This window comes from Talpa europaea (genome assembly GCF_964194135.1).
Source record: "Talpa europaea genome assembly, chromosome: 12".
NCBI lineage: Eukaryota > Metazoa > Chordata > Mammalia > Eulipotyphla > Talpidae > Talpa > Talpa europaea.
This window is the reverse complement of record NC_140079.1, coordinates 48,058,071-48,071,102: the sequence shown is the minus strand read 5'-3', so window position 1 is coordinate 48,071,102 and position 13,032 is coordinate 48,058,071. Positions and strand designations below refer to the sequence as shown.

At 51.6% G+C, this 13,032-nt stretch overlaps 1 protein-coding gene across 7 annotated transcripts in view; it reads right to left on the bottom strand.

Annotated features, from left to right (window-relative positions):
* Nucleotides 1-3,407, bottom strand: part of CRTC1 (CREB regulated transcription coactivator 1) — a gene marked incomplete at both ends in the record, with an annotated part of 60,156 nt that extends 56,749 nt beyond the window's left edge. For all 7 annotated transcript variants that reach the window (XM_084251505.1, XM_084251506.1, XM_084251507.1 and 4 more), the window contains one exon: nt 3,282-3,407. In XM_084251505.1, the coding sequence (XP_084107631.1) occupies nt 3,282-3,407 (126 nt within the window). The remainder of the gene's footprint in view (nt 1-3,281) is intronic.
* Between the last annotated feature and the right edge of the window lie 9,625 nt (nt 3,408-13,032).

Sequence of the window (13,032 nt, the reverse complement as noted above, 5' to 3'; positions counted from 1 at the left end):
CCCTACCCACTAAATGTTTCCTCCAAACTGAAGGCTTCTCAGCTTCAACACTGCCTACATCCAGAACTGGATCATCTCTGGAGTGGGTTTGTCCAAGCACTCACTTGGTACTCAGTAGTGCCCCAGTCTCTACCCATTTTATGCCAGTAGTACCTTCTCTGAGTTGAAACAACCAAAAATCTCCAGTCAATGCTAGATGTCCTGAGAAGGCAGCAGAATCACCCCAGGTGAGAACACTGCTTTGTCTCTCAAATCCAGCATAAGTTCATTGTTACCCAGTTCCCACCCCTATCCACCTCCCCCATGTAAAGAAAACAGCAGTAGAAGAATGGGCAATGGTAAACAATGCTTTCAGAATTGCTACCTGGCAATTCTTAAAAATCTTTTCTAAATTCATCAAAGAATGGATGGATGAACAAACATGATGTATTCACATGGTGGAATATTACTTGGCCATAAAAAAAGATGAAGTCCTGACATACACAATGTGGATAAAACATGATGCTGAATGAGAGAAGCAAGACACAAAAGACCATATAGTGTATGATCCACTTACACAAAATGTCCAGAATAGATAAATCCATTGACAGAAAACAAATTATTGATTGTCAGAGGTAGGGGAGGAAGACAGCAGTGACTGCTCATGGTAACAGAGTTTCTCTTGGGGTGATGGAATGTTCTGGAACTAGACAGTGGTGGTGGTGCACAACTCCATAAATATACTAAAAACCACTGGATTGTACACTTTAAACAAGAGAATTATATGGTATGTGAACTATATCTCAATAAATCTATTATTTCAAAGAAATCTTTTTAACAATATCTATTTCCAACCCCAACATAGAAACCAGACCTCCAATCATGAAGACAGTCATGAACCTCCTGTGACCCCTATCTTTCATCAGGTCACATACAGTTAACGCCTACTCTACGCTAGCACACACTACATGCCAGAGGCAAGAGGAAGCAACACCCCTGCCTTCAGAAGCCCTAATTTATGAGGGACACTCAAGTTGCATGGTTTCATTCATTTATTTCCACATTCATTCACCAACCATCTCTTCCACTATGTCTTGAGCAGGGATGGACAGCACCTGGTCAACAGTGAGCATCTGACCGATATGTGCTGAATAAATACACTGAAAATGAAGATACATTTTAGTTCCTAAGGTCACAATTTTGCAACAAACAAGCAACTGATTAGAAATAATATCACTCAAAAATTCCACCTATGGCATCAGAGCCTGATGTGGTCAGCCTGGAATGGTCAGATGAGAGGCCACATCCAGAAACCAGTGGTGTGGGGTCTGCAGCCCCCATCCAATCCTCCAGTAACAATCCAATCCAGTGGCATCAGGGTACAGGGTAAGGGTCCCCTCAGTGGCAGGAATGCCACAGTGGTTTAAATACCTGTGCAAATCATGACCTCCCTGACCACTGGAAGGGCATGGCGGACATGGTAGACATGAGGGCCTGAGGATACTCAGGCCCCAGAAGCTTGGTACCCACCACAGTACGGTAGCCAGAGGACTAGGGCAGGTAGAAGAATTAGGCTTTCAACCCTGGTCCAGAGCCAGTCCCACACCACAGCAGCTCCCCAGGTGAAGTGAGCAGGTGACCCAGCATGCCCCTGCATGGCAAATGCACCAGCCCCCTGAGGAAGGACAGGTCATCCACCTTTGCCCAAAAGGGCCAGGGTCCCATGTGTAGCCAGCTGTCCCTGTCCTGGTGGGTGGAACCATATGGGCCGCCTAGGAAAGGGGCAGCTGTGTTCACTCCAAGCCCAGAGATGTGTATAACCTGCCTTTCTGACCCAGCAGGTTCCCACAGGTTAGTGTCCACAGGTTACCTTCCCCTCAGAAGTCCAAAAAGGAGATAGCTGTACCACTTCAGGTCTACAAGTGGGGACACCTGTCCATCCCCCACCATCCAAGGAGTAAGGGCACAGGTGAAAGTGATGAGTCCCTGTCCCGTCAGGCAGCAGTGATATGCAGTCACCTGTCCTCCTCGGGTAGCAAGGGTGTGGGGGGGCACCTATCCCCTCTTCCCAGGTAACAGTGATGCTTACAAGCAGTGCCCAGTTCATACACTTCAGTGTCACACTGTCTCCTAAATAAAGTGAAGTGGGGGGCCTCCCCTGGTGGCGCAGCGGTTGAGCGCTGGGCTGTGAAGCTGCCCGCAGCCTCTGCAGCGCCGGTTTGATCCCCGGCTGCTCCCCGGCCACCTGAGGGAGGGTCCCACATGGTGCGCAGACCTCTCCTGCCGCCCGCTGCTCCCCTCAGCAGTGTGCTTCGGTCCTTCTGCCTGCTCTGCTCCCCGCTCTGGCTCTGGTGAATTCTCTCACCCACCCGCGCTTCTGACTATACCCAGTGCTTGTATAAATAAATAAATAAAATAAAAAATTTTTAAAAAAAAGTAAAGTGAAGTGGGGGCATTGTCCCCTCCAGGTAATAATGATGTAATAGCACCTACCCCCTCCCAGTAGTGATGATGTGGGGGCACCTGTTCCCTCCAGATATGTGTGGAGACACCTGTCCTTCATCAGGTAACTGTGATGTAATGGCACCTGTCCCCTACAGGTAGTAATGATGTAGTATCACCTGTTCCCTCCAGGTAGGATGTGGGAACACTTGTCTCCTCCAGATATAAATGATGTGGTAGTACTTGTCCCCTCTAGTATTGTAAGAACACCTCTCCAGTCCAGACAGGTATGATACAGTGATACCTGTCCCCTCCAGGTAAGGATAATGTGTTGTGGCAAGGCACCTGTTCTCTCCAGATAGGGATGTTGGGGTGGCAGCTGTCCCCTCCAGGTATGGATGATGTGGGCACCTTTATGCCCTGCAGATGAATGCTACGGGGTGGCGTCCCCTGCAGGTCTCCGTGATGGAGTGGGGCATGTCGTGTCCCCTCCAGGTATGGCTGATGGAGGCACCTGTCCCCTCCACACGGGTGATGGGGACACCCGTCCCCTTCAGGTAGGATGACGTGGGGCACCTGTCCGCTCCAGGTAGGGATGCTGCGCGGGCACCTGTCCCCGACAGGTAGGGATGACATAGGCCACCTGTCCCCTCCAAGTAGGATGATGCGGGCACCTGTCCCCCTCCAGGGAGCGGCCGCCGCGGGGACTGTCCCGCCCACGAGCCGGGGCCGAGCACACCTGTCCCCGCCGCGCCCGCCCCGCCCCGCCCCGCCCCGCCGCGCCCCGCCCCCGCCGCGCCCCCGCCGCGCGCCCCCTCCCCGCCCCTGCTCCCGCGCGGGGTCGCCGCGCAGCCCCTTACCCGCGCGGCCCGCGTCAGGCTTAAGTCCTTCATGACCTCCTCGAAGGCCGCCGTCTCCTCCGCCTGCTTTTGGTTGTGCAGCGCGATCTTCTCGCTGAATTTCCGCGGATTGTTCGAAGTCGCCATCTTCTCGCCGCCGCCGCCGCCGCCGCCGCCGCCGCCGCCGCCGCCGCCGCCTCCTCCTCCTCCACTCCTCGCCCCCTCCACTGCGATACCACCGCGCAGGCGCCAGCCGGGCCCGCGGGCGGAGGCTAGGGCGCAGGCGCCACGGCAAGCGTGAGCGTGGCGCAGGCGCACAGAAGTAGCGCTCCGCGCGGGGACGACAGCGCACGCGCGCGCCCGGGTGGCGCCCGTAGCCCACTGAGGTGTGGCGAGTACTCCGACGCAGGCGCGGTGAGCTGTCTCCTGGTGCGTTGGACAGCAGCCGCCAAGCCGACCGGCAAGGTCCGTGAACAGACTGGGGTCGTGGAGCTCCAGGAACCTATGATATGTTACCTCCAAATAGCAGTGATGTGGTGGCACCTCTCCCCCTCTCCAAGTAACGATGGTGTGGGGACACCGGACAGCTGGAAACAACTGGATCCAAACTCTCCCATTTCACAAACATGGGGCCAGCACCCTCCCCCAAGAACAGGTAGCGACCGGAGGCTGAGCTTGGGCTCAGACCAAGACTTCCAAGACCAATTCAGAGTGTTGCTCATTCCTGCATTCATTTATTCAACCAGTATTCGGTATGAGCAAGCAGAAGTGGACCCTGTACTCGTGGGGTGCAGTCGGAGAGGACATAGCAAATAACCAAGAACGTTTCAGATGGAGATTAAAGTGATTTATAAAATAAAACTAGAGATAGGCTAGAAGAAGGGAGGGAGTCTCCTGCAACAACCATGGCTAGGGAAGGGGGAAACATTTGAGCTGAGACCTGAACCTTGTTAAGTAGCCCCCAACCTATGTAATCTGAGGGCATGATCTTTAACACCTCTTTCCTTGTCTTCGCACATTTGACCACTTTCTATTTCTGGATCCTTCAGTCAAAAGAACCAGGAATACAGCATTTCATCCTCCTCTTTGCCAACAATTTGGCTTTGCCATGGCGTTAAAAAAAAAAGGTCCAGAAATCCCAGCCTGACCTGCATATTCTCTCCAGTGGTGGAAGCTGATCCAGGGAAGCAAGAGGGGTTCGGACAACTAGCTGTCCTTCCACAAGCAGAAGGACTCCCAACATCAATATAAAGGTTTGTATTTGGGACACCCCTGTAATTTGAAGTCATGGTTGGGGAGTGGAGAGGCAGCCTAGGGAATGTGAGGCATTTATAACTGCACGCACACACTTCTTCCTAGGATGAGGAGTGACTTGAGGGGATCCTGGTGGAGATCACAGGGTGACACCCATTTTCTAAGCATGCTTTTATTCACACTTTACAAACAGTTCAATGAAATATCCATATTATTTATTTATATGTGGGTATACATATAATATATAGATTTTTTGAAGATTTATTTATGCATAGAAGAACTGGGGTATAGACCAGAGGTGCGAGGATTCACCAGAGACAGAGTGGGGAACAGAACAGGCAGATCTACTGAAATACACTGCTGAGGAGAGCAGTGGGTGAGACAGGAGAGGTCTGCTGTGCCATGTGGATATCTCCCTGGCCGGGGATCGAACTTGTGCTGCAGTGGCTGCCGATAGTTTCATAGTGCTGAGAGTTAATCCCTTGCACCACCAGGGCGGCCCTATATATTCATAGATTTTAAATTGGAGTGTTCAAGGTACTGTCCCTTCCTGTTCAGACGGTTATCAGCACTTCCATGAACTTCTAACCTTTTTGCCTAACAAGGATATTTTCTTCCTTTTTGATGTCAACGATCACTGCCCTTCAGGGAAGACTATTTCTGACTTCAGTGACTTGTATGTAGGACTGACTTCACCACTCCCTCTCCCTAAAAGCAGAGATTTGTTGTATCAGCTTCTGGATCCAACCATGTGTAAAGTCAGAACCCTGCCTTTTCAGTTATATGAGCAAGTAACTTACTCTCTTTCTTGCTGAAGTCGATTTGAAGTAAATATTCTTTCCCTATCACTGACACTGCAGCTTCTAGGAGTCAAGTGTGGGACTAAGTGTTCTACATAGGTGGCTTCCAGACCCCACCACTGTCTTGGGATTTCACAGAGGAAGCAGAGACAGAGCAGGGATGGCAGCTGCCTATAGCAAGTGAAGTGCTGAAAGTAGGACTAGAACTCAGCCCCAACAGCGGAGTTTGGCTTCCTTCTCTGTACTGGATTTTGTAAGGTTTAAATGAGATTAATATATCAAGTGCCTGGCTCATAGTGCTCAAAAAATTCCGGATACACTGTTCACTTCCATTGCCTGCACTAAGCAGCTTTCTGGGCACAGAAAGATGGAAGAGGCAGATTTTCAGGGTAGCAGGAATTCTGAGGTCACAGAACAGGCCATGTGCACAGGACAGAGAGAAGTGACCTGCCCTACTCACCCCATTCACCCCCACCCTGCTGTAACTCAATCTGTCCTAAACCCTGGTGATGAGTCAGAGGAAGCTGCCAGCCTGCTTATTGTGCAATGGCCGGATGGTGACCCAAGCCCTCCTCCCACTCCACTGACCCCCCAGTTCCAAGGAGACCGAGGCCAAAGCATCTGGCTACCCGGTCAGAACCCAGCCCTGATGTTTACATTTTCCTTCTTCATCAAAGGACGCTGCTGCCACCCAGTGTGGCCTAGACAGGGCTTCTCTGAGTAGCCATGGTCTTTGTAAACGAGAGTGGACCATTCATTTAGGAATGAACTCCCCCTTTCCCTTGTGGCCCCCACCATCCTTAACCTGTCCCTTGCCAGACACTCTGGCCTTCTTACTGATATACCTATGGATCTTTGTATGTGCCACTGCCTCCGCCTAGACTCATCTGTCAGGCCTCTCCTCTGAGACCCTCACTGAGGACCCTATATAAAGTGCACTGTGTGTCCTTCAACGTGGAAACATCCTGCTCTCTGAAGGCAGTTGTTACCAGGGACCAGTCTGCTCCCCTATAGACTGAGTTGAGTATGTTTACACTTCTCAAACACTAGGGGCTGAGTTCCCTGTCTGACACAGGAAAGACAGACATAGAGGCCTCCCTGGTGGCACAAGGGGTTAAGATGCAACCTATGAAGCTATCTGCAGCCACTGCAGCACGAGTTCAATCCCCGGCCAGGGAGCTACCCACATGGTGCAGCAGACTGCTCCTGACTCGCCCGTTGCTCCCCTCAGCAGTGTATTTCAGTGAATCTGCCTGGTCTGTTTCCCACTCTGTCTCTGGTGAATCCTCTCACCCGCCCCCCCCCCACACACACACCTCTGGCCTGTACCCCAGTTCTTATATGCATAAATAAATAAATATTTTAAAAACCCTATCACAAATGTCCCCTCATCCAGAGTCCCTCCTGCCCCTGATGGAGAGCTGTTCCGCACTCTGGACTCACTCAGTACTAGGTCCTTCTGCAGCTAGCCCTGACCTGAAAGGGCTGGGAGTATCTACTTGATGAATACCTTCACTTTAGTAACACAGCGAATCCAAGTATGAGCTAAGAGGTGAGTTCTTATAAGCCACATTCTGCTGCCTCCAGATACAGTTTTATCTCCTCTGCGCATAGCTCTGCCTGCCTCCCAGTGTTCCCTGGTGGCTGCCCAACACCATCTTCTACCCCTACCCTTCCTCCCTTTCTCATATTCTCCAGTCTTGCTGCACCTATAAGAGGTCCTTGGCACAAGACTGTTCTCCCCTGCATCCAGGTAACAGCACTCCAATGTAAAGCTAAATATAAGCTAAAAACCTAAACTCTGGGAGCTTCCTGGTGCCACAGGGGTTAAAATCTCAGCGCTACCAAGCTATCCCCGGCCAGGGAGCTGACCCACATGATGCAGCCAACCTCTTCCTGTCAATACCTGCTGCTCCCCTCAGCAGTGTATTTCAGTAGATTCACCTGTTCTGCTCCCCACTCTGTCCCTGGTGAATCCTCTCACCCCCGCACCTCTGGTCTACACCCCAGTTCTTGTATGCATAAATAAATAAAATAAATTTTTAAATAAATTAAAAAAACCTAAACTCTGAGAGTTTCTGCATGGCCCAGCCCTTGCTGATTCTCCAGCTGTGTGGCAAAAAAAGTGACTTTACGTCTCTGAGCCTTGCTGTCTGCCTATGTTAAATGTGAATGGTGGTGCTCCTCATAACAAGCTCTTGGGAAGATTAAATAGACTGCATGTGAAGCACTTAGCTCAGCACCTGCTTCCTCCCAAGCACTCAATAGCTGTCAGGGAAACAATCCTAAGTTGAGATACTCATTTTTATGCCTGCTTTTCTGTACCACCTTATATGGCATTCTAACCCATCAGGGGTATCACATGGAGGTGAATTGGGGCCATCAGAATGGGGAGAAAAGGAAAAACTATTCATGGTCAGTTCTTGAATTCCACACCGGCCCCTCATGAGACCATCTTCAAAGGAGAGCCAGAGCCAGTTTTGATTATGCCATGAAAGAGGAGCGCCTGCCGCAGTCCGAAGCCTCAGATGTGCTCACTCCTTCTGATTGAACTGGAAGATGTTAGACAAGGACCCAGGCTGTGCCTCCCCTACCTTGGGCTGAGTGTGGGGTGGAGGGCTGACCTACCATGAAGGGTAGGCTGCAAGAGCAAGAGGTTGGAACAGAGAGTGGAGGGCCCTGGGGTAGAGGTGTGCCAGGGGGGAAGGCAGTGTAGGGGCAGAGCTTATTCCTACCTCCAAGCATTGTGCTGAGGGGACACCTGGCGCAGGACTCCTGAGGACACCGCAGGGCCTTACCACTCTGCTGTGCTCCAGCTGACCTTCCACATGCAGACCCCCTCTCCACTGTCCAAAAGCCCAGGATATATACAGCCCAATTTTTGCGACAAAAATAAGAGGAAGATTGCTGACCTCCAGGGGGCAGTGGCTGCAGGAGAAGTCAAGCGGGCATTTTCCTTTGGTGATCCAGCATCCAGGTGCCCATCCAAGTGTAGAAAGTTCCTCCATGGAAAGTCACTGACAACAGAGGCCCCAAAGTCAACAGTGTACTGGGTCAAATTACAGGCCTTGGTCTCCCTTTTATGCCCATGTCCAAACCCTCCCCCACACTGTTCTACAGCTCTTCTTTCCTAAGGTAGAGGTTATGTCCCCAGCCCTGAGGTTTGGTGATTTCCTTTGGCCAAGAGCATATGGGCGGAAATGACAGTGTATGAGTTACAAATCTGGACCTTGGGAGGCCTTGGTGACTCCATGTGTCCCCTGCACTCTTGTAGAGAATGCTGCTGATCTGAGGGGTGCTGTAGATGGTTGAAACAGAGATGCTGGGCCACTCCACAGCCTGGCACCCAGGAGCAGAGCTGACCAGCTGAGGGCACTTCCCAGCTGAGTCACAGACATGGGAAAAATAAACATTTGTTGAGTGCCACAGAGGCTATAGGGTTGTCTGTGACACAGAAGCAGTAGCTGTTGATGAACACACTCACATGCTCACTTCTACATCCCAGGCAGTGAGGGCTCTGACACAAGACACAGATTGGGCCAACAAAGTGTTTCCACCCAGCGACAAGTGGTGTGAAGAGAAAGGGTATCAGGGCAGGAGTGTCTGGTCTACAGGGGCAGCCAGGGTTGAATGCCAAGGGCAGATTTTGGTGCTAACTGAGGTGGGAGGTATCCGGATTCAGGTGGCGGTAGAAGCGACCCCACTGCCAGTTCCCTGGTGAGATTTCAACTAAGGGTCTCTAGCTGTCTCGCCCCCTTGACTCCTGTTTTTGCATCCTGTTTCTCCAGCTTTCCTGCCACTTCTGCAACCAACCAACCAAAAAGCCTTCCCCCTGTACAATTTGGCTATTTAAAGTGGCCGGTCAGTTTCTGTTGCTTGCAAATAAAAACCCTGACTTACATCACATGGGGAAGTCCCAGCATCTATTACATTTATAATTTTGGAACTGTTTGGGTTACAGTATCCGAACATCTGCCCACTGATAACTTTTTTCTTTAAAGATTTATTTATTTATGCATATAAGAGCTGGGGTACAGGCCAGAGCTGTGGGGGGTGAGAGGATTCACCAGAGACAGAGTGAGGAACAGAACAGGCAGACTGACCATAGTACACTGCTGAGGGGAGCAGCAGGCGAGTCAGGAGAGGTCTGCTGCGCCATGTGGGTTACTCCCTGGCCGGCTAGGGATCGAACTCGTGCAGCAGAAGTTGCTGATTGCTTCCTAGGTTGCGTCTTAACCCCTGCACCACCAGGGAGGCCCCTCTTTTTTTTTTTTAAAGGTTTATTTTTTATACAATAGCTGGGGTACAGGCCAGAGGCGTGGGAGGGTGAGAGGATTCACCAGAGACAGAGTGGGGAGCAGAACAGGCGGACAGACCAAAAGCACTGCTGAGGGGAGCAGTGGGCACAACAGGAGAGGTCTGCTGTGCTATGTGGAAATCTCCCTGGCCAGCCGGGAATTGAACCCGCGCTGCAGAGGCTGCAGACAGCTTCACAGCGCTATGCTGCGCCACCAGGGAGATCCCCCACTGATATCTTAAGCAGCATAGACATTGTGATTTCTCATAAAAAGGGGTCTGGGATGTCAGAATTTCCATTGTAGGACTGGGAGCCCCTGACTTTGAGGCTCTGGGAAGTGGCATCTTTGCACCTCTCTTAACTTGCTCCTCATGGCCACAAGATGGCTGCAGCTGCTCCTGGTATTGTGTCCATATAGGAAGCATTAAGGGGAGGAGAGGGAAAGAGAGGGGAGAGGGCAAAAAGTTCTCTTCCTTGTCCAGAAACCCCCACCCCAGACTTAGCTTGCTGACCAAAGCTTGGAAAAGCTTTGGTGCCCAGATCACAAACAGCCCCAGAAAAGGCATTGCCAAGAAAGGTTCGGCCAAATCCTAAATTAACCCCCAAGGCCAGGCACATTGCTGCTGGCACCAAATCAGGGTTCTGTGGGTAAGGAGGGAGAGATGGCCACCGGGTGGCAACTGGCACCATCACCCACAGAACTAGTCTGGGATCTTGTCATGAGTGGGAACACAGCTTCATGGTCCTCCTGCCCTGGGTGCAGATGGTACCTAGGGACGCTGGGTTGGACAAGGCTCTGCTCCCACCTTGCTACCTCAGAGCCCCTCATTTGTGCAACAAACATTTGAATTGCACCTCTGAGACACATGGCCAGGTGCCCCTAATAAAACCACACCATGAAAAGAGAATCTCAGGGCTTATGAGAACAGAGCCAAGTTCTCAAGGCTCAGCCAGGGGCGGGTGTCCAAGCTGGCCAGGTCTGGGGCAGATTCCCACCACACATGGCTCCCTAGAGGCCCCTTTGGCTCATTGGGAAGCCCCAGAAGTCACACTTGGCCTCCTTCTCACAGGCCTGTATCCCACCATCCCTGGAGAAAGAGTTTTCCCACAGCCCAAGCCCAGGTGCAGAGGGAGGCTCCTGCCGGGACATCTGGAAGCAGGAGGGCTTTCCTCATGCTCAGGCCCACGCTGGGGACGGCCACTGAGGCTACAGGCGAGGGGAGGTGATATGGTGCAGGATCCAGACCTCCATTAGTGCCATGCGGTGGGCCGGGCTAGTCAGGAGTGCACATGCTCGTGCATGAGTGCATGCGCAAGGCTGTGAGTGAGCAGATGAGAGCCCGTGTGTTCAGGCAAGTTAGTGTGACCATGTGACTGTGTGCCGCAATGCATGAGTGCAGGTGTGTGCGTGCATGAGTTTGTGTTTGTGTGCACACGCGTGTTCTGCCTTTCTCTGAAGGACACAAACATCACAAAGATCCAAGCCAGTTTCTGCTAAATTAAAAACAGCTTTTTCGTGTTTAAAGTTTACAACATGAAAAATAATTTTCCTTTCTTGGGGGGGATACTGAAGAACAGGGAGGGTGGGGGCCCTGAGAACATTCCATGCACCAGCCCAGACGGTTATGCACAATCACCCGAGTTAGATACCGCATCCCCCGCCCCACCAGCACCCCTGCCAGCTCACTGGGGACAAGATGTTCTGAGGTGTGAGTTGATGGGGACTAGCAGCTGGCAAAGAGGTCTCACTGCCCCCCTTGAAGGGGCCATGCCTCCAGAAGGGAAGGGTTCTCAGGAGGAGCTCAGGTTGGGGGGGAGGGGTGGAAATGTTTTGGTAATTCCCTGAAGGCTGTTGCTTTTGATTCAATGCCCCTAGAAGTGTGGCTCCTTCCTGGGTCCCAACCAAATTACAATTTCAGAAATTGTATTCCCATACCTGGTCTCACCCTGGGGCCTCATGGCCACTGCACAGGGGCATTAGGCCCATGAGTACATTCTGAAGGTAATCCCAGAAGCCACCCCTCAGAAGATCATGAGAGCAGGGGCTGTTTTCAGAGCCCTTATACCTCCTATAGAAGGGCCTGGCTTCATGCTTCTTTAGAAATTGTCCTGTCTCCACCATTGCACCCTGGGAGCTGACTAGATGGAAACAAAACTGGTAGTGCTGGGGGCTGCCTGATGGCAGGAGGCCCCAGTCCATGGAGTGACCTAGAAAGGGTCTCCCTGAAGCCTCCAGGCAACCTGTGAAAGTCCTGACCACAATGCCTGCTGCCCCCACACTTTTGAGCAAGAACCTCCCCCTTTCCAGCAACTCTCCAATGCTAGAAAAGGGCAAGGGGGAAGAAGAGCCCCCAAACACAGGAGACACAATGAATCTGTGACCCATCAGGCCCCATAGCTTAGTGCTGAGTCCACTGCACCTTTTCACCATAACATTTTATTTTTCATTTTTATTCAATAAAAGGGAAATCTTAGGAGACAAAGTCTGCTGAGGTGTGAGGTTAATTCTTTACACCGTGAGGAGGTCACAGAGGCACAACATCCATCTTCCATTAGCAGCAAAGGAGCCTCTTTAAGTTGCCCCGAGGGTACAAGTTCCATTTATAAGACAGCAGTGCTGGCCTCTTAAAAAAAAGCAAAACAGAACCTAAAAAAAAACACTTATTAGAGGATTAGACACCATAACATATGTGGCCAGAGATGCCGCAAAGTCCTCAGATGGAATGAAGGGGGCAGGGGCTCCAAGACATCAGCCTGAAAGCAGGCGAGTAGGCGGGGCACAGAGATGCAGGGGAGATAAATAAACATGACATGGTTCCACAAGTCCAGGCGACCCTCCAACCAGGGATGAAGTCTAGGTTTTGGGTAAGGCTCCCTGTGATACCCAGACCCCAATGGAAGGCCCAGGCTTGCAAGGCCCATTCCAAGAGCTGGCTGTGTTCTCTGGAGAGCTAAGGAGCAGCCCCCTGACAATGTGTGACAGAGGACAGCAGTCAGATGGGATTGAACCCTCCTCTGGACCCCATTTGGCAGCTCGGCTCACGAGGGAAGCAGGCCAGGGCCCTTGGCATTGATCAAAACTGGTGTTTCCAGGCAACTCTCCTGTTCCTAGAGATCCACAGGTGGCGGAGGTTTGGGGTGCATTTATTTTAGAATCCACACACACAAGAAACTAAGGAGGGAGCGAGTGGCACATAATGGATTTGGGCATTAGGTTAATGAACTTGCGTCTTAAAATATGAGACCATGGGCTGGGGGAAGGGAGAAGAGCAAGACAAAGCCACATACAACATCTCAAAGGGGACCCAGATTCCTTCTTGCAAGCAAGAGCATGAGGCAGGTGAGGATACCGTCTTGGGCATGTTTGCTGCCCCCTCTGCATCTGCTTTGAGAAGGAAGAAGGGAGGGACCCCTGGAGGCC